General features: G+C 39.5%; 1 protein-coding gene and 1 long non-coding RNA gene across 4 annotated transcripts in view; one reads left to right on the forward strand and one right to left on the reverse strand.

Annotated features, from left to right (window-relative positions):
- Positions 1-987: 987 nt before the first annotated feature.
- The window catches only part of LOC112586852, a 67,000-nt gene continuing 45,438 nt past the window's right edge, over positions 988-22,549 (reverse strand). Inside the window, exon 6 of one of the 2 annotated variants that reach the window (XR_003111317.3) lies at positions 988-1,183. This is a non-coding gene — a long non-coding RNA (uncharacterized LOC112586852). Of the gene's footprint in view, positions 1,184-22,328; positions 22,443-22,549 lie in introns of those variants that run through there. The other variant, XR_003111319.3, reaches the window with a different exon arrangement.
- The window catches only part of LOC102398120 (T cell immunoglobulin and mucin domain containing 4), a 29,124-nt gene continuing 28,802 nt past the window's right edge, over positions 22,228-22,549 (forward strand). For both annotated transcript variants that reach the window (XM_006051402.4, XR_326908.4), the window contains exon 1: positions 22,228-22,385. In XM_006051402.4, the coding sequence (XP_006051464.4) occupies positions 22,328-22,385 (58 nt within the window). In that variant the 5' untranslated portion in view covers positions 22,228-22,327. The remainder of the gene's footprint in view (positions 22,386-22,549) is intronic.

Here is a 22,549-nt window from a genome sequence, read left to right on the forward strand (position 1 = left end):
ACGTGAGTCTGAGTGGACTCCGGGAGTTGGTGATGGACAGGGAGGCCTGGCATGCTAAGATTCATGGGGTCGCAAAGAGTCGGACACGACTGAGCGACTGATCTGATCTGATCTGATATGGCTTTTATTTCAGCTATTTTATTTGTCATATTTTTCAATCCCATGGTTGTCATTTGGTTCAATTATGTAATTTCCATTTATTTGTTCTTAATTCTAGACATTTTTAGGGACAAGGATACTTCTTTAAATGATGGCATTTACTTATTATTAAGTATTTCAGTACACATCTCTAAAATATTAAATAAAATTTGTGTGTAGTTACCACTACTGCACCTAAAATATTAGTGGTAACACTTGAATATCAGCCCGTATTTCTTTAATTATTTCTCCCAAGTATCTGTTTATGATTGAGTGATTCAAATCAGTATTCAAATAAGACCCTCAGATTGCATGTTGTTTAATCTTTTAAGTTTCTTGTCATCGAGAGCAGTGACTCTCCCTTTTTTTATGCCTCTGATCTGTTGAAAAATTAGATGAGTTCTGTAAAATGTCCTACCTTGTGGGCTCTTCAGATTGTTTCATTTCCTTTAAATTGTAAGTTAGAGCTAAATGCTTGATTAGATCCAATTTCAATATTTTTGGTAAAAGTATTTCAAAAGTGGTGTTATTAAAATGTTATATCTAATAACTAAAAATTTGAAGGCATTGACTAACTATCCAGTAAATAAGGCTTATTTGTTATTTAAATAAGTTATAACATATCCTTACAGTGTGTAACTAATCCTGAAGATATTAAAAATATGAAGTAAAAGATGATTTAAAATTAAAATTTGAGACTATGAAACATGTAATTTAAAAAGCTGGTCACTAGAGCATAGGTAATGGTTATGACTGGCAGGAGCTGCATCACAGCACTATCAGTTAGTGGTGGGATCATTAGCTATTTGTCCTGTATTACTTTGTAGGAAATAAAACAGAGAGACATAATGATCATACATTACTTTATAATAATCCTAATATTAAACCAATGCAAATTATGTTTAAACAGCATCCCCAGAAACAGAATGGTATAAAGAGAGTATAAACCTTGGCTTCCTGCAGGTTGCTCAGCTCCTGCAGAACAACTTCAAATGCAGAATGTCTGGCTGGCTTTAGGCTGTTCTAATATTAGGAGCCCAGAAACCTGGGAAAGGAGACAAAAGATGAATGAGAAATGACATGTAAAACAACACGTAACTGCTCCTTTTAACCCAGAGATTTAGGGAGCCTTCAGCACACAAATGCCCGCCTCTCCCCACCATGATTGAGACACGCTGGGCAGTCACCACACCCTAGGCACAGTTCAGACTGTGTCACATGGGCACCCCCCTCATGCCTGTGGTAAGGGGCATGCACGGCCAGCCAAGACACAGCTGTGAAAGGAGGACCTGACTGCTGGAGCCTTGCCATTTGCCCTCTGGGCTTCTTTTCCTTGTGTGGCAATCCCACCTTTCCAACTTCTTATTTCCAAAGAACTTTCTCCTCACCATCCCCTCTTTGGTTCTTTGTCATTGTTGTTGTTCAGTCACTAAGTTGTGTCTGACTCTTTGCGACCCTATGAACTGCTGCCTGCCAGCCTCCTCTGTCCTCCACTATTTCCCAGAGTTTGCTCACATTCATGTCCATTGAGTTGGTGATGACATCCAACTCTCTCATCTTCTGTCACCCTCTTCTCCTCCTACTCTCAATCTTTCCCCACATCAGGGTCTTTTCCAACAAGTCAGCTCTTTGCATCAGGTGGTCAAACTATTAGAGCTTCAGTTTCAGCATGAGTTCTTCCAATGAATACTGGAGGTTTTCATTACAAAGGTTGATTTCCTTTGGGATTGACTAATTTGATTTCCTTGCAGTCCAAGAGATTCCCAAGAGTCTTCTCCAACACCACAATTTGAAAAGTATCAATTCTTTGATGCTCAGCCTTCTTTATGGTCCAACTTTCATATCTATACATGACTACAGCAAAAACCATGGCTTTGATCACAGAGTGATATCTCTGCTTTTTAATTCAGTCTCTAGGTTTGTCATAGTTTTCCTTCCAAGCAGCAAGTGTCTTTTAATTTCATGGCTGCAGTCACTGTTCACAGTGATTTTGGAGCCCAGGAAAATAAAATCTACCACTGTTTCCACTTTATCCCTATCTAGTTGCCATAAAGTAGTGGGACCAGATGACATGATCTTAGTTTTTTGAATGTTGGTTTTTAAACCAGCTTTTTCACTCTCCACTTTCGCCCTCAACAAGGCTCTCTTTAATTACTCTTCACTTTCTGCTTACATTAGAGTGGTATCATTTGCATATCTGAGGTTGTTGATATTTCTCCTGGCAATCTTGATTCCAGCTGTTTCATCCAGCCCAACATTTCACATAATGTACTCTGCATCGAAGTTAAATAAGCAGGGTGACAATATACAACCTTGAGGTACTCCTTTCCCAATTTTGAACTAGTCATTTGTTCCATGTTTGGTTCTGTTGCTTCTTGATCTGCTGTTTTTCAAGAGACAGGTGAGGTGGTATGGTACTCTCATCTCTTTAAGGATTTTCCACAATTTGTTGTGAACCACACAGTCAGAGGCTTTAGTGGAGTCAATGAAGCAGAAGTAGATGTTTCTCCGGAATTCCCTTGATTTCTCCATGATCCAAGGAAAGTTGGCAGTTTGATTTCTGGTTCCTTTGCCTCTTCTGCCTCTTTGAAACCCAGCTTGTACATCTGGAAGTTCTCAGTTCATGTACTGCTAAAGCCTAGCTTGAAGGATTTTGAACATGACCTTAATAGCATGTGAAATGACGGCAACTGTATGGTAGTTTGAACATTCTTTGGCATTGTCTTTCTTTGAGATTGGAATGAAAACTGATGTTTTCTAGTCCCATGGCCATTACTGAGCTTTCCAAATTCACGGGCATATTGAGTGCAGCACTTTAACAGCATCATCTTTTAGGATTTAGCTAAATCCTCAAATAGCTCAGATGGAGTTTCATCTCCACTAGCTTTGCTCATAGTGATGCTTCCTAAGGCTCACTTGATTTCACTCTCTGGGATGTCTGGCTCTAGGTAAGTGATCACATCATTGTGGTTATCTGGGTCATTAAGACCTTTCTTGTATAGTTTTTCTTTATATCCTTGCCATTTCTTTTTAATATCTTCTGCTTCTATTAGGTCCGTACCACTTCTTTCCTTTATTGTGCCCATCTGTGGCTCAGCTGGTAAAGAATCCGCCTGCAATGCAGGAGACCTGGGTTCGATCCCTGGGTTGGGAAGATCCCCTGGAGAAGGGGAAGGCTACCCACTCCAGTATTCTGGCCTGGAGAATTCCATGGACTGTATAGTCCATGGGGTTGCAAAGAGTTGGACATGACTGAGTGACTTTCACTTTACTTCACTTAGCTTGAAATATTCCCTTGATATCTCCAGTGTACTTGGAGAGATCACAAGTCTTTCTAAAAATATTGTTGTTTCCCTCTAGTTCTTTGCATTGTTCATTTAAAAAGACTGTGTCATGTGGCTACCCTCCCCCATGCTCATAGTAAAGGGCACACAAGGCTAGTCATGACACAGCTGTGAAAGGAGGACCTGACTGACTTCTGGCACCTTGCCTTTTGCCATTTGAGTCCTTCTCCCTGTGTGGCTATCCCACCTTTCCCATTTCTTACTTCCGAAGGACTTCCTCCTCAAGATCCCCTCATTGGTTCTAACAGTATATTTATTTGGAGCATTGGTTTGAGGTGGAATGCGGTAGTGACCAAGTGTCCAGGCTATAACCAGACAGTAAAGTCTAGCTCCATCACTTGTTGGCATGTGTCTTAAGGCAAGTAATTAATTCTCAGACTCAGTTTCTCCAAAGTATCATTAGAAATGGAAAATGTGGACTTAAAAGCTTTCTAAATATTTAATATGCTAGTTTCCAATGGTAGGATTTGGGGCTGAAACTGATGAATTTTTTTCTCCTCTCCTTTCTCCTCTCTACTCTCCAAGAATTTAACAGAGAACTGTATTAGAGTAATTTAGAAGGTATGTGTTTTCCTTAAACTGCTAGGTAAAGTTTAACACAGCTAAAAGAAATCAAAGAATAAATAGCAATTCTTTTTGTCTTTGCTTACACCCAATCCCCAATTTATCCAAGGGATAAGTTGCTGAATAAATAAATAAATTGTCATTAGCTGAATGCATTCCAAAGCTGTTTCTTTGTACTTTGTTTCATTTTAAAAGAAATGCCTTTAAGAAATATTTCTTACATTCCTATAGAGCTTTACATTTTAAAATATATTTTCACATACTTTATTAGACAGTGATTTTTTTTAAGTTTGCTGTTTGCTTTATTGTGGTAAAATTTACATACAATAAGATTCACCAATTTTAAGCATTGGTCGTATTGGCCAAATGCATACAATTATGTAAATACCACAAAATGCAAACATGCCCAGCGCTCCAGCAAGTTCCCTTGTCCCTCTATGCAGACAATCCCCACCCCCTCCCCTTACTTCCATCTTCAACCAAGCCACTACTGATCTAATAATCTTCTGTCTCTGCTGTCACACAATTTTGCAATCTGGTTTTTCACCCAGCATAATATTTTTGAGATTCAAGTTGCACATACTGGTAATATGTTCTCTTTTATTTTTTTGCTGATTAGAATTTTAGAATATGTGAACAGTCCAGTTTTTGGCTACTGAGAATAATGGTACAGACATTGATGTATTCATGGACATGTCTGTGGACATGTTTTCATTTCTGTTGGGTAAATATCTAAGAGTGAAATTGCTGAACCTCACAGCAAGTGTATGTTTAAGTTATTACTAACTGTTCATGGGAGAATGTTTTGATATTATGAAAACTCTGTGCCAGAGGAAAGCAGCTCTTCCAATTTTACAGAAAAGGAAACTGAGACATGAAAAAAAAATTGGTGATTTACTCAGACTTTTCCACTCAGAACTGTAACATCCTAATACTGGGCCATTTGAAAGACATACCCATTTGAATGCAGAGTTCCAAAGAATAGCAAGAAGAGATAAGAAAGCCTTCCTCAGCAATCAATCTAAAGAAATAGAGGAAAGAAATAGAATGGATAAGACCAGAGATCTCTTCAAGAAAATTAGAGATACCAAGGGAACATTTCATGCAAAGATGGGCACAATAAAGGACAGAAATGGTAGGGACCTAACAGAAGCAGAAGATATTAAGAAGAGGTGGCAAGAATACACAGAAGAACTATATGAAAAAGATCTTCATGACCCAGATAACAACGATGGTGTGATTACTCACCTAGAGACAGACATCTTGGAATGTGAAGTCAAGTGGGCATTAGGAAGCATCACTATGAACAAAGTTAGTGGAGGTGATGGAATTCCAGTTGACCTATGTCAAATCCTAAAAAACAATGCTGTTAAAGTGCCGCACTCAATATGCCAGCAAATTTGGAAAACTCAGCAGTGGCCACAGGACTGGAAAAGGTCAGTTTTCATTCCAATCCCAAAGAAAGGCAATGCCAAAGAATGTTTAAACTACCGTACAATTGCACTCATCTCACATGCTAGCAAAGTAATGCTCAACATTCTCCAAACCAGGCTTCAAGAGTATGTGAACCATGAACTTCCAGATGTTCAAGTTGGATTTAGAAAAACCAGAGGAACCAGAGATCAAATTGCCAACATCCACTGGATCATTGAAAAAGCAAGAGAGTTCCAGAAAAACATTTACTTCTGCTTTATTGACTACACCAAAGCCTTTGACTGTGTGGATCACAACAAACTGTGGGAAATTCTTCAAAAGATGGGAATACCAGACCACCTTACCTGCCTTTTCTGAGAAATCTGTATGTAGGTCAAGAAGCAACAGTTAGAACTGAACATGGAACAACAGACTGGTTCCAAATCAGGAAAGGAGTACATCAAGACTGTATATTGTCACCCTGCTTATTTAACTTATATGCAGAGTACATCATGAGAAATTCCAGGCTGGACGAAGCACAAGGTGGAATCAACATTGCCGGGAGGAAATATCAGCAACTTCAGATATGCAGATGACACCACTCTTATGGCAGAAAGTAAAGAAGAACTAAGGAGTCTCTTGATGAAAGTGAAAGAGGAGAGTGAAAAAGTTGTCTTAAAACTCAATACTTAGGAAACTAAGATCATAGCATCTGGTTGCATCACTTTATTGCAAATAGTTGGAGAAACAGTGACAAACTATTTTCTTGGGCTCCAGAATCACTGTAGATGGTGACTGCAGCCATGAAATTAAAAGACGCTTGCTCCTTGGAAGAAAAGCTATGATCAACCTAGACAGCATATTAAAAAGCAGAGACATTACTTTGCCAACAAAAGTCCATCGAGTCAAAGCTATGGTTTTTCCAGTAGTCATGTATGGATGTGAGAGTTGGACTATAAAGAAAGCTGAGCGCCAAGGAATTGATGCTTTTGAACTGTGGTGTTGGAGAAGACTCTTGAGAGTCCCTTGGACTGCAAAGAGATCCAAGCAGTCCATCCTAAAGGAAATCAGTTCTGAATATTCATTGGAAGGACCCATGCTGAAGTTGTAGTTCCAATACTTTGACTATCTGATGCGAAGAACTGACTCATTGGAAGAGACCCTGATGCTGGGAAAGATTGAAGGTGGGAGCAGAAGGGGGCGACAGAGGATGAGATGGTTAGATGGCATCACCAACTTAATAGACATGAGTTTGAGTAAGCGTCAGGAGTTGGTGATGGACAGGGAAGCCTAGCCTGCTGCAGTCCATGAGGTCACAAAGAGTTGTACATGACTGAGCAACTGAACTGAACAGAAGACTGGGCCATGTATTTCTAGTATTCATTTGTCTTCAGTTTATTTTCTGTTTTCTTTAAAAACTTTTGCTAATGTAAGAATATAAGCTAAATGTTATAGAAAATTTTAGAATATAGATTTATAAAGGAATAAGGAACCACAAATCACCTGTTTCCTCTGTTCACAGAAGGGCATTGTTAACATCTTTTATACGACATTGGCTGAGAAATCTCATGGACAGAGGAGCCTGGCAGAATACAGTCTATGGGGTTGCAAAGAGTTGGACATCACTGAGTAACTAACACTTTATATGACTTCAGGCTTTTGTCTGGGTGTCTGTTTTTCTTCTTACAAAATGATTGTGCACAATCATTTGCATCTTTAATGTCATACTCAATCACAAATCATTTTTCTCACTTCTTTCAAGGAAATCTTTTTACCTCAAAAGGGTACACCTTTAACATCCTTTTAAATGGTTGCTGAATCTCTATATAGATGATTCAGTCTAACTCTTCATATCTATGGCACATGACACTCACCTTATTTTCAGTTTTGTGATATTATTAACCATAGTCTTGTATTTGTTTTTAATAATTTATTTGTATCACCACCTTTTTCTAAACTATACTTTTGTGTTTTGAAATGGTCATTTGATTGAAGAGTTGGTGTTCTTCAAAAGTGTAACTTTGGTTTCTTTCCAAGTTACCCTGGAGATGTTGGTAAGGGGTTTAGATTTGCTATTTTAGATGGAGGAATGGAAAGATGGAGCTTATTTGATTGAAAATATATTTATCTGTTATTCAAGACACTCCAGTGATGGGTTTTGTACTTGTCACAAATATTTTTTTTTGTTTGGATATGAACAAAAAGTTTTGCCTCACAAAAGAGGAACTTTGAGTAAAAACTTGGCAGCCAAGTTCTGAAAGAACAAGCTTTCTTTAGCAATGCAACTCCAGAAGTTTCACTTCTTCCTCTTCCTCTTCTCTTCCCAAACTAGAAAACTCTTAAAATATAAGGACCCTGTAGAAAAGACCTTCAGTATTAGACTGAGGGTAGAGCTGATGACAGGGAAGGGGCCAGTTCAGTAGTCACAATGACAGTGATAAAAAGAATCCAGTTCCTCTCCCAAAGCATCCATTCTCAATTGTCTCTGTGAGGTCATATGCACTAAACTTATTCTTCTTGAGTTCCCACAAAGAATAACTCCTCTCAAAGCCTCTTTGCTAAAAACTCAATAGAACTGGAAAGTCAATGGAAGAGATTAATTTACACTTAGAATTTTTTTTTTTCACTCCCACTTTTTCATTTTCTAAAAGGAATATCTTCAGAGACTTGAGGTAGAAGGAAGTTTAGGTAACATTTAGTACAGTCTCCTCATTTCATAGATGAGGAAGTAGGTGGAGAATGTATTATTTAGGTTCCATTATGATCTTTATTTTCTTTTTTGCTCTTAAGTTTTAGTTTTTCAGTTCTTATATTATATATCTCTTCTTGAAAGGAGTTGTTGCCCAAGTAACTCTGACTCACAATGACTGACTTGGGTTTTTCTAATAGAAAAGCAGTTTCATTCTCAAGAGACGATGTTCAAACCCATCATAAATTTTCATAAAATTTTTAAAGAAATGTAATCCATTTTAATTGAATGTAAAATATAAGGTAGTTAAAATGCCAACAGCAATCGCTCTCTCAGCAATAATTGTCGAGAAAATATGAGATGGAAATCATGTTAGCTATAGGAAACATAAAATATGTAGTAAGTAACCTAAGCAAGAAGACACAAAAGCTTTATGAAGAAAAAATTTAAAGTATGTTATAGAACAGAGGAAAACCTGATGTACTAAGTTCATAGACTGAATGACAACATTTGTAAAGATATCATTTCTTTCTTAATCCATCAGACTTAGCATTTGTAAATATATCAGCTTCCTTAATGAATCAGGTCACGAAAGCTAATTTAATAGAAACATAACAGGATCTTTTTTCCTCCAATATTATTGAGAGATAATTAACATATATCTAGATATTTATATACATTGTAAAATGATCACCACAATAAGTTCAGCTAACATTCATCATCTTACACTGTTACAATTTATCCTTGTGATGAGAACTTTTAAAGATTTACTCTCTTATAGAAACTGTCACATATACAATATGGTATTATTAACTTTTGTCACCACGTTGTACATTATATCCTCAGAACTGATTTATCTTATAACTGAGAGTTTTGACCTTCTGACCACCTTTACAGATTTTGCCTACCATCTGTCCTAACAGGATCTTTTAAAGCACTCAAGAATTGAATCTAGAATTTTCATAAAATTATAAAATCTAAAATAGCTTTAAATTTTTTTAAAAGAGAACCAAAGGAAGTGGAAGAGTTTAGAGTCACCCTTCTTAATATTAAGTCCTGATGCAAAGCTGTTATAATAAATAACGTACAAGAACAACAAGAGTCCCCAGTGCACCAGAGTAAACAGCATAGAACACACATACATTCACAAACGTTATCTGTCTAATATTTTACATAGCATATGTTAGAGATGGCATCACCAATGAGTGAAGAAAGAACAGACTTTTAGCAAAAAGTAGTAAGAAAACTAGCTTTAGTTCACTTATGTTCAGTTGCTCAGTCATGTCCAACTCTTTGCAACCCCATGGACTGCAGCATACCAGGCTTCCCTGCCCATCACCAACTCCTGAAACTTGCTCAAATTCATGTCCATTGAGTCAGTGATGCCATCCAATTGTCTCATCCTCTGTTATACCCTTCTTCTCCTGCCTTCAATCTTTCCCAACATCAGGATCTTCTCCAATAAGTCAGTTCTTTTAATCAGGTGGCCAAAGTATTGGAGCTTCAGCTTCAGCATCAGTCCTTCCAATGAATATACAGGGTTGATTTCTTTTAGGATTGACTAAATCTAGCTTACTATATATAAAAAATAAACTTTAATCCCTACCTCATACCATATATATGATGAAATCCAGAGGAATTAAAGACAAATTTCAAAAGTAAAACTATAAACTTAATAGAAAAAAAAACAGGCAAATATAGTAGTAACTTTGGAAAAGGAACTCTCAAATAAGACCTTCAAAGCAGAAGTCTTGAAGATAAAGTTTGGTGGATTTTAAAACATCATTATTAAGTATTTCAGTTCATTGAAATAGTCAATGGATAATGCTGGCAGAGGAATGATGTAGAAGAAATTACTTGTAAATTTCAGATATGACATTACAAACACACACACTCAGATTGAGAGACAGAAAGGAAACAATGTGAAAAGTGGGCAAAGATAAGAGAAGTCAGTTCACTGAAAGGGAAACACAATCAGATGCTGGTAGGCGAGGAGACTATTAAAGTCAAAAGTAGGCAGAGAAATCCAAATGGAACAAATACATTTGTCAGCTTGGCAAAAATTATAGAGGGATCATATTGCTAACAAGGTAATAGAGAAACAACTTTCATACACAGCTGGTATAAGTGAAACTATGAGTCATTATGGAGAGAGCTTCATCAGTACATGTTGAAATTAAGTGTGGTACTGCTGCTGCTGCTGCTGCTGCTGCTAAGTTGCTTCAGCTGTGTCCGACTCTGTGTGACCCCATAGAAGGCAGCCCACTAGTCTATACTTTAACAGTTCTTTGTCTGGATACCTACCTCTAAGAAGCTATTTCTCAAGTCCATGTCAGGCCATATATGAGCTTGTTTATTGAATTTTTTTGTGTGTTGCAGGGAGTTGGAGGTAAACTATGTTTTCCGTCATTAAGAAAACTGATGGCTCTAATATGGAATATACTATGATGATATACAGCAGTTAGAAACAATGAGGAAAATGTACATATGATAACATAGTTATAGCTCAAGAACATCAGACTGAGTAAACAAAGAAGCTGAATGAGATCTATGGCAAAATATTTTGTGGGTTTAAAACATAATATACAAAGAAATACTATATATCTTTCAAGGATACTTATATATCCAATGACATTTACACAATGCATTAAAGAAAAACTGGGATCCATGTGGAGATAAAAGGGAGGCGCTGACTCATTGGCTAAGACCCTGATGCTGGTCTTAGATTGAAGGCAGGAGGAGGAGTGGGCGGCAAAGGATGAATGATTGGATGACATCACTGCCTCAATGGAGATGAATTTGAGCAAACTCTGGGAGAAGCCTGGTGTGCTACAATCCATGGGATCACAAAGAGTCATACACGACTTAGCAACTGAACAATAACAACAGCAGACCTGAGTTGATATTATGCCTTAAACTGTACTATGAAATCAACTCTTTGTCTGTGAGAAACATACACACATTTACTCACACAGAGAACACTTATTCATTCAACAACACTTACTGAGCACCTATTTGAAGACAAAAAATATCACCAAATCTCACCACATAAAATTAACCATGTTTAACATTTTGTATACCTGTGCTTTTTTCTCCACCTCCTTCTCCTATTTCTGAATTCTTGACTAACAAAAATTATACTATTCTGCTGAAACACATTTTTTCCCATTGAGTGATATCATTCCCAATGCTACAAAACTAGATTTATTTCCATCCTGAAATTGACCCATTCTCTTGACCACGATCATCTGCCTTTCTGCTTCTGGTATTGAGACAACATTTTCAAATAACTTACTTTCACATTCACTTCTCAAGTTAGAACAGTTGCCACTTCTTCCAAACTTCCATGAAAGCTGTTTTTTCAGAAGTTGCCAATTTTTTAAAATTTTAATAAAGTAGTATTTTCTCTGTTTAAATAAATAAACATAGTTTATATATACCCTGATACGTAGCATGATGCCAGGATCTAGGTACTAGGGCTACCAGAAGATTTTAGTGTGTTCTGGGAGATCACACTCTGGTTAAAAAGTAGATGTGGAAATGGATACTTATATGTGATGTTCTAATTAGAGAAATCAAATGTGACCAGGTGCTACTGGAACTTACCTGGTAACTTTGGATTCAGGAGGACATTTTGGAGCTTCTCTCAGTCTGAGTGTTGAAGGTGAACCCCTTAAATAACATTAAAAAATACTAGACAAGTAGCTTTCAAACTTAGTTGCACATCTGGCTTAAAAGAAATCACAATGTCTGGGATAGAACCTGGGCATGTATTGGAAGTTCCCCTTGAGATTCGAAGGTGCAGCCAGATCTGAGAAGCATAGATCTAGGCTGATAGACAAACATGAGTGAGGTTAAAGGGTGCAGAGTGGTAAGCTATGGGGATAGTAAGTGTCAGGGCCTCCAATCCTGGACTTTCTTATTTCAAAGAATGTTTTCAACCCCTCCTGTTGCTGCTTCCACACGACTGCAGTGTTTTTAGGACACGTGACATCATGTTGCAGTGAAGCAGTTTAGTGGTTTAGAACGATACAATGCTGTTTGTGTTTCTGTTTGCTTCCATGGAGGGTCATAGTAGAGTGGTTCATGCTTGATGTCACTCTCACCCTGGGACCCAGGCTTTTGGAGCTTCCACCGTTTGGAGCCAGTTCCTCTGTCAGGGGAGGGAGAACAGTGAATTGTACGCCAGTTCTCACACTTCTACCTGCATGTGACTCATGACGCTTCTGCCCACATGCACAGGCCAGATCAAGCCTGGTGGCCATATCTGACATCATGGAGGTGGGGAATGCTCTTTCACCATGAGCCTAAAGTTAGCTGAAACATTTGTAAAGGCAACTATCACCAAGTTCTCTGATATCAAGTTGCACTCAATTGCCACAGGCAACCAGTTACATTCATCTGCCATTCCACAATTTAATATATCCTGGAAGTAGTGATCTCACTACATTTGGGCCAACTAGGATATCCCCAGGGGAACTGAATGCTGTACTTTTTCTTTCTTACATCTAATACTTACACTTTCAAGTTTTTAATCCAAGTTATGAACTTGCCAGAATTGTGTTTCCAAGATTTCAGCACTTCCTGTATTACTCAGATGGAAACCATCTTAAAGCTACAGAGACTAAGTTTAGAGTAACAATAATTCTTTAAAATAACCAGAACATGTATCCACACAAGCTCCATTTCTCCTTTTCTATTTGTGGATTGCCCCCACCCCCCAACCCACCCTAACCAAGGACAATTGCCAAGGCCTATTGACATGTCTATTTCCTCCCATTTTTATATCCTTTGCTTGTAAATTGAAACTAATTCTTTATGGTTTCAAATAATTTACCCATTAGTAGTTTCATTTAATCCCCAAGTCAAATTTATAGTGGATGGATTATTCATTTTTTTTAACAGATAAAAAAATGAGGTTTAGAGAGGTGAGATAAGATCTCAAGAGATTAGTTTCTCTTTTTCATGAGCCAAAACATTCTTTCATTTATTCACTCAGCAAGAAATTATTATCTATTGGAAGCATTTGGCCAGCTGCAGAGGGAGCATATTCAGGGTCTCTTGTCTTAGAGGAGTGCTCTACTAAAGAAAGTATTGTGTATATTCTGCATAGTGGGGTCTTTCTTCTCATGGTCATGACTGATCCTAAGGTTCTAACCACAGACCTGCTAGTGAACTAAGGTCTGACATGGGAAATAAGAACTGGGGAGGACTGGAGTCCTCTTTCAGGGCTATGGAATTTATAATTGAGAGAATGGGTCACTGAGCTTGGAGAGCTGAGGTGAGGTTCACAGAGAGGGGCTGGAATGTGTGAATGTGGACCAGTAGCAAGCTGAGGTTATGAGGAAGATGATGATGAGGAGTGGTTCAGAGAGGTGCATGAAGAGAAGAGCAGAGCAAGTGATGCCTTGGAGGTTCCTGATGGGGCAGTGATTCCTGACCATAAGGGCCCTCGTCAGGAGTCACCTTTTTCCTGGGACAGTATGAGTGACCTACTGTCCTTGTCCTCAAGTAAGCTCTAACTAGTACACTAGAGAGAAAAAGTTATATTGTGAGTTATATTTTTACCATACCCAACCCCCCTTTCTTTGCATACACAATGTAAAAGGTAAAACTTCTGTACAGGTTTGTAGTTGGGATTATATGTGAACAACACAGTACTTGGCACATAGTGGCAGCTGAGTATTACTTCCTTCCCATTTCTCTAACAAGCAGGGCTCTATGGAGCTAGAAAAGACTACTTGGAAGAAAGATGTAACAGAGGCTTGACCATGATGGATGGTAAATTAGTGATCTTTCTCTTGACTTTCATTTCCAAGATTCATAATTTCCCGTGTCCCTGAACTAGCCTCTCCCAGTTAACCAATTTTCTTTACCTTGTACCAGTCTCTACAAAATAATGGTTTAAATGACTGGTTGTACCCATCAACTCAGATGCTGGACTGGATCCACACAGGAAGGGATGGTTCCACAAAGGAAAGGCTGTTGAGTAGTCAGGGACAAGACACAGAGTGCAACAGGTCTCTGTGTCTTCTGTTCTCCTCAACACTACCTGAATAGCAGCTACTTGAATAATAATTAACATTTGTTAGGTGTTCACTGTTCACCTGGTACTCTGCTAAATGGTTTCCATGGATCATGTTGTTTAATATTCACAGCAGTCCAAGATGTAGGTACCATTATCTCCATTTTACAGAGATGTAGTCGTGCTAAGGACTTCCCTGTAGCTCAAATGGTTAAGAATCTGCCTGTAAGGAAGGAGATCAGGGTTCAATCCCTGGGTCGGGAAGATCCTCTGGAGAAGGAAATGGCAGCCCACTCCAGTATTCTTGCCTGGAGAATCCCAGGGACAGAGCAGCCTGGCGGGCTACAGTCCACGGGGTGGCAAAGAATCAGACACGACTGAGCAACTAGTGCATCCACATTCATCATTCACAGTTGTGCAAAGAGATGTTAAGTAAATTGCTCATAGCCACACAGTTGGTTGTGGTTGAGAAGGAATCCAGGCAGTCTGAATTCCCGTCCCACAGGAAATCACAGAAAGTATGGAGGCTAATGCAAGGGTGATAAATGAGAGGAAGCTTGCTGAGGGGGATCCTCATTGTTGACAATAAGCAGAAGCTACCCTTCTCCTCCCACTAAGAGAGTTCATAAAAATAGCTCCCTTTTCAGGCTAAAATCATTTCCTGATTTCAAGAGTCATAGACTGTGTAAGTTAGAGGAAATTTAGAGACCTTACAACTAGTTAGCTCTTGAAAATATTTCCCAGTTATGAGTTTTTTTTTTATAAATTTTACTTTCAGGTTCCATGATCATACACAAAAGATAGAAATCAACTATATTTCAGTTAAATAAAGAAAGACAGTGAGTTCCTCTTCGCTCTCATGACTCCTTCATGTGGCTTTTCATGTCCTTGGTGATATGACCCCAGCCTGTGTTTCAGCATGCTAACTGGTGCTTCCACTTCTTTCCTCTGATTCAAGTCCAGACATAGTGAAATACACCATCCCCCGCCTCGTCCCCCTCCCAACACAAATCAATAATACTTGGATCACTCCATGATCTCATTGTTAGTCTACAAAGCCCTGTGTGGTTGTTTTTTTTGTTTGTTTGTTTGTTTGTTTTTCATCTGTTTTTTTGGAGAGAATGTTTAAGTTCTACCTTTTCTTTAAAATATTATAACATGCATGTTTAAGTGTTAGTAGCTCAGTCATTGGAGAAGGCAATGGCACCCCACTCCAGTACTCTTGCCTGGAAAATCCCATGGACGGAGGAGCCTGGTGGGCTGCACTCCATGGGGTCGCTAAGAGTCGGACACGACTGCACGACTTCACTTTCACTTCTCACTTTCATGCATTGGAGAAGGAAATGGCAACCCACTCCAGTGTTCTTGCCTGGAGAATTCCAGGGATGGCAGAGCCTGGTGGGCTGCTGTCTATGGGGTCTCACAGGGTTGGACATGACTGAAGCGACTTAGCAGCAGCAGCAGCAGCAGCAGATCAGTCATGTCAACTATCTGAGACTCCATGGACTTTAGCCCGCCAGGCCCCTCTGTACATGGGATTCTCTAGGCAAGAATACTGGAGTGGATTGCCATTCCCTTCTCCAAATATACATCTTTAGATAGCTTAAATAATATAATAAACACTTGAAAACCTGAAATTCTTTAGTTAGGCTGAAGTGCCTTGCAGCTGTCACTACTGGTAAGCTCCTTCCTCTGCCTGAAGTCCTTCTACCCTACCCCAGACCTCTCCGATGTCCTTTAGATCTAGGCTTAGAAAGTGTCTTTGATTGTCTTCTTCCACCTAAAACTTGGGCTAGGAATCTTTTCTTAACACTCCTTTCCCTGTCACATCTTATCACAGTGTTCTCTGTTGTCTATTAGCTTGCTTGTCTCCCATTAGGAAGCACCAGCCTCTGAGCTTGTTAAGGACAAGATTGGCTGGGCTAACATTGCAACCTGACACATAGTGAGAACTCAGTATATAATTTAGAAGTTGACAGTTCTTTACTGTGAAGACCAGATAGTAAACATTTCTGGGTGTGTGGACTATACTGTATCTGTCCCATTTACTCAGTTCTGCCACTGCAGCGTGAAAGCAGCCAGATAATAAGTAAATGCATGAACATGGTTGTGTTGCAATAAGACTTTTTTTTTGCATGGGCTGGATGTGGTCTGTGGGCCATAGTTTGCTGACTCCCACTATAACTGATGAAGAAATGAACACATTAAAATGAATGAGTGGAATTACATTTAACCAGAGAGGAATTATTAGCTACCACAAGGAGCCCTTTATCAGAAAACTTAGACTCTATTTTCTTTCTGTTACTTGAAAGACTTGTATCCTCTGTGGCTTCCAAGGCCTTGTCTTTAAATGGCACCTGAAGATACCACCTCTCCTTTAAGATTTGAAACTATCAGGTCCTTAAGAGTAATCTATGTCTTATTTGTCCTTACTCCCAGGGCCCAGAGTCTAGCAGAATTCCCACATGCCTAGAGTAAAATACGTGACCATCACTAGTTGGGGCAAAGCAGATGATTGGTAAAGCAGATAGTTGGACTAGATAATAGTATAAACTCCTAAAACTGGGAAAACTTTAGTCCTCCAGACAAATAACTGCTATGCAGAGGTCCTTCTAGGTTTAGACTTGGGGTCTTTTAGTTCCAAATGATGGAAGACTCAACACAAACTGGCTGAAGCCCAAAGGGAATTTACTGGCACATTGATGTGTTTTGTTTCAGAGGGTCAAACCTTGTCAGAAATCCACTCTAGGGCTCCACTTGCCTTCTGCTTGATTGGTTCTCTTATCAGACAGGCTTCAGCCCTTGGTGGTATGATGACTAATATTGGCTTCATTCTCTTGTCCACACAGTTCAAAGCCAGGTGGAAAACAGGGAAGTTCCTATTCTCAAAAGTTCCACTAAATGTGACAAGACTGTGTATCCTTGGCTTTGTTTGGGTTGCCTCTCCATCCTTGAGCCAATCACCACAAATGAAATCAATGCCAGCTGAACTTTGTTGACCGAGAAAGAGGGAGAGCTTATTCTCCAGAGGCAAACTGCATGCACATGAAGTGAATACACTGCATACGCAGAGAAGGTGGCAAACACATGAAGCGTCTAGAACTGCTATGGCACCCCTCCCCAGAATAGTATGCTTTCCTACGATGATACAAGCTGCTTCTGCTGCTGCTGCTGCTAAGTCGCTTCAGTCATGTCCGACTCTATGCAACCCCATAGACAGCAGCCCACCAGGCTCTGCCGTCCCTGGGATTCTCCAGGCAAGAACATTGGAGTGGGTTGCCATTTCCTTCTCCAATGCATGAACATGAAAAGTGAAAGTGAAGTCTCTCAGTCATGTCCGACTCTTCGCGACCCCATGGACTGCCGCCTAACAGGCTCCTCCGTCCATGGGATTTTCCAGGCAAGAATACTGAGTGGGTTGTCATTGCCTTCTCCGGTCTAACTCTTCTTCTGCTGCTGCTGCTAAGTCGCTTCAGTCGTGTCCGACTCTGTGCAACCCCAGAGACTGCAGCCCACCAGGCTCCCCCAACCCTGGGATTCTCCAGGCAAGAACACTGGAGTAGGTTGACATTTCCTTCTCCAATGCATGAACGTGAAAAGTGAAAGTCAAGTCGTTCAGTCACGTCTGACTCTTAGTGACCCCCACAGACTGCAGCTTACCAGGCTTCTCTGTCCATGGGACTTTCCAGGCAAAAGTACAGGAGTGCGGTGTCATCGCCTTGTCCAATGATACAAGTTAACTATCCAGAATTAAGATGTTTATGAATCCCTGAAGTCTGTCCACTGAAGCTATCTTAGGAAGAGAAAACATTCAAGCTTATTCACATTTTCTAATGTGGGCACTTCTAAATACCTAATTACTATTAACATTTTCACTTATAAAATAAAGGTACATGTACTTCTTTAAAAATACACTTAAAATATTTTAGAACAGCTTTAGAGTTATAGAAAAATTCTGAAGAGTGTGCAGGGAGTTCCCATATAGCCAATATCTAGTTTCCCCTATTGTTAACATCTTCCGTAAGTGTGGTATATTCATGACAGCTACTGAGTGAACATTGATAATTATTATTACCCAAAGTCCAAAGATTTCCTTAGTTTTTATGTAACGGCCTTTCTCTCTTCCAGGATTCCATTCAGGATACCACATTGCTTTCAGTTGCCGTGTCCCATTGGCTCCTCTTAGCTGTAAGTTTTTTTAGACTCTCCTTATTTTTGGTGACCTTCACAGTTTTCAGAAACACTTGTCAGCCCCTTATTTAATTGTGTCTGATGGTTTCCTTGGGTCTAGACTTAGGTTGCTGTGAAGGCAATGGCACCCCACTCCAGTACTCTTGCCTGGAAAATCCCATGGACGGAGGAGCCTGGTAGGCGGCAGTCCATGGGGTCGCACAGAGTCGGACACGACTGAAGTGACTTAGCAGCAGAAGCAGACTTAGGTTGTGAGTTCTTGGGAGGAGACCACCAAAGTAAATTGTGTCCCATTTACCTCACATCTCTCAAACTGTCAACATAATTGATCTCTCTTGACATTTATCTTGACCTCCTGCCTCTGGCAGTGTTTGCCAGGTTTCTGCACTGGAAAGTTGGTCTTTTTCTCTCCCTCTCCATTCTGTATTTTCAGGGAGGAAAATCACCATGTCCTGTCCACACTCGAGGAGGGGAGTTTTGCTTCACCTCCTGGAGGGGTGAGTATCTACATCAATTATTTGGAATTCTTCTGTGAAGATTTGTCTCTTCTCCCCCACAAACATATTGATTATTTACTATATCAGTATGGACTCACAGGCTTTTATCGTTTACTACTTTGGGTTATAAAACAGTACTACTTCTGTTCAGATTGTTCCAGCTCTGGTCATTGTGAACTCTCTCAGTTGTCTCCTCTGTCCTTTTTTAATAATCCTATTTTAAATTAATGAATTTTTTTCTCCTGAGCATTCTCTACTTCCTAGCACTGCAAGAAGCTCCAAACTGATCTTAAATATTTCCTGCCTCACTCCCAGAATCAGCCATTTTCCCAAGATGCTGTAGTTCCTTTTGTTGGAGAGCAATGTTGAAAACTAAGTTCTGGGTGCTAATTGTGCTCAATATGTACATTTAAGAAAATATATTCTAAATGCCATAGAGTATGCTAAATTATTTAGAAGAATCTAGTTATTTTAAAAGACTTATTACTAAAAATATAGTCAATTCCATAATTTCCTTTGCATAAAATTTTAACTTCTTGAGATCTTTCTTTTCTTCTTGAAATATTGTTTTTACATCTGTATTACTATTACTGTGCTTATGCTGATAGTGTTTGGTAAATTTAGACATTAACTACTGACCTCATATAAGGGCAAATAGTGTTTGCCTCTCTTCCACCACCACCCTACTTTCTGTCTGCCCATCTTCCCATGATGCCATATGACAATTTTCTGTCAAATCAGTAGCAAGATTTTCTGTTATTGTGACCATCATTTCCCCCTCTGACTTTTGAAAGCATTCTTGCATTATTTTCTAGATTATCTATTTAGAAGACCAATGCCTTTCTGATACTAAACACTTTCAATACTATGTATTTCTTTGTTTTCACTCTGGAGTCTTTTGATATCTTCTCCTTATATCTAATATTTTCATATTTCATGTTAACATACTATTTTTGTGGGGATCTTTTTTCATGAAATTTAAGATTTGGTTGGCTCTCCCAATGGAGACTCATGTTTGTTTGTTACAAAAATTAAGAAAGCTATTTCTTTAATAATTTCCTCCTCTCTGTTTTCTGTTTTAATATTCTGAAACATCCCTAACCATTAGACTTTATAAGTAAGGTTATGTTTTCTAGAAGACTTAAGTTTATTTTTCAAACCTTCCACAAAATTTTGGTGTGAGTATAGTCTTTTTAATTTCTAAGATATCTTTCTCTTCTCTGATGTTTTCTTTTTTATAGTTTCTCTGTCCCTTCTCTTTTTTCCTTGAAAGATACTTGTGATTTTTTTGTTTGTTTGCTTGCTTGTTTTCTTCTGCTTTCTTTGATGTATATGTATCCTTTTCATATGGAAGACTTTCCTGAAATGTCTGGAGATGGAAATGGCTACCCACTCCAGTACTCATGCCTGGAAAATCCCACGGACAGAGGAGCCTGGTAGGCTACAGTCCATGGGGTCACTAAGAGTCGGACACAACTGAGCGACTTCACTTTCACTTTTCACTTTCATGCATTGGAGAAGGAAATGGCAACCCACTCCAGTATTCTTGCCTGGAGAATCCCAGGGACAGAGGAGCCTGGTGGGCTGCCGTCTATGGGGTCGCACAGAGTCAGCCATGACTGAAGCGACTTAGCAGCAGCTGGAGATCCTCAATTGTCTATTCATACCTAAAAGTGATGGCCTAAACACTAATTAGGAGAGGTGCATACAGGACTTAAACTCATGCTCTGATGGATGGCTTTATTGAAGGGAGGTTGGGTGATATTGTTGGGACAATGAAACTCTCAGTATCTTTGAGTGTTTTATTTGGACCATTCAGTTTATTCAGATTTTATATCCCCCAGGTACCTGGGAATGAGGTGAGAAAGAATTCCACAGTTTAGTGAGCATTTGTTGAAACGAATTTCTCTGAATCCCTCTATGTTCATCCCTTCCTCCCTGTTCTACCTTCTCCTTCAGTGTGAGAAATGTGAAGGTTAAGGCTCATTTGGTTGGTTACAGTTAAATGAGATATTTTTTAAAAATTTCAGATCATTTGTGCATCCTTAAATTCCCTCTCGGGGGCTAGATAGGAGCTGGACACTGATATGCTTGGTCTTATGGTGTATTGCCTTAAGAGTCACAGATCAAAGGAGTGTGCAGTGATTAAGATCAGGGGCTTTGGAGTCAGAAAGTCTTGGCTTGAGTTCTGTTTCTACTATATTTTTGCTGTGAATGTCATTTCTTTAGCTCCCTTTAGCCTCAGTTTCCTCATCTGTTAAATAGGAAAAATATCTATTTCTCAGGGTTGTGAGGATTAAGTATAATACATCTACATCATTAGCATTAGCAGAGTGCCTATCATTTAATTAAGCATCCAGTAACTAATGATGATGAAATAAATCTATTTTAGAAAACACATCTGATAGGTGAGCATTGATTTTATTCCTCATCTAACTGATTCTGTAGTCCTGGATATATTGCTGAATCCATAGAGTCCAGAAGCGCCATAAGTATCACGAGATTCAAGCCCTGAAATCTGGTTCGTGAATTGTCTTGTGTGCTCTTCCCCATCAAGTGGTTTCACTACAAGTGGTGGAATTGGGCCCAGACGTGGACTTTTTTGTTATCTGAGCCTGTCTGGTATCTATCACCATATGCTTCCTCTATTGAATCTCTTCTTTCCTTGCCCAATAAACTCTAATGGTATTTTGGCTTATGTGATGGTTGATGGCAGCCCTGCTTTTATTTCTTTATTTTTTTAATTTAATATGTTTTATTTAAACTTTTTAATTTATTTTTGGCTGCACTGGGTCTTCACTGCTGCACATGGGCTTTCTTTAGTTGAGGTGGGTAGGGGCTACTCTTTATTGTAGTGTGAAGGTGTCTCTCATTGTGGTGATTTCTTGCATTGCAGAGATCAGGCTCTAGGGTGAGTGGGCTTCGGTAATTGTGGCACGTGGGCTTAGGGGCTCTGTGGCATATGGAATCTTCCTGGACCAGGGATGAAGCCTGTGTCCCCAGTACTGGCAGGCAGAAGCTCAACTACTGGGCCACTAGGGGAGTTCAACCCTGCTTTTACTTCTCCATTATTAGGGCAAGGGGGCTAAGGTTCTGGGAGAGGGAGAAACCAGAATGGCAGCAGAGCCAAATTCCCAAGTTTCCACAGTTTTTGAGTGTGCATGTACATAAAATAGGTGCTCATGTACATGTAGGAAACCCCCTATATAAGTGGACAACGGAGTCCATGCATGTCCACACCATCACTCCATGTGTCTGCACACACACTAATGGCCAGGAGAAATGTACTCAGCACATTTCATCATACATCCCAGATTGAGAGAGGCCATTCAGGAGAAAGAAAGGGAAGATTATGAGGCAAAAAGAGAAATGAAACCTAAAGGTCCCACCCTGTCAGCATTAACTGGAGTATAAGAAATGGAATTCGGACAGACAGACTCACTCCTGACATCTGCAAACAGGCAAAATGTCCAAAGGGCCTCTGATTCTCTGGCTGGTGATTGAACTTGGGCGGCTTTGTCTGAGTAAGTGTTCTCAGTCCTTCCATCCAGGAGCCCCTGTGATGGATTCCCATGGCTGATCTGTAAAACAGAAATCCATTGCATTCCTGCATCCACTCAGCTTCTCTTCTTGGAAGGTCTCTCTCCCTATCTGTGACACAGGGTTTATCCTGAGATTGCTTTGGATG

The sequence above is a fragment of the Bubalus bubalis genome, chromosome 9 (assembly GCF_019923935.1).
Source record: "Bubalus bubalis isolate 160015118507 breed Murrah chromosome 9, NDDB_SH_1, whole genome shotgun sequence".
Lineage (NCBI taxonomy): Eukaryota > Metazoa > Chordata > Mammalia > Artiodactyla > Bovidae > Bubalus > Bubalus bubalis.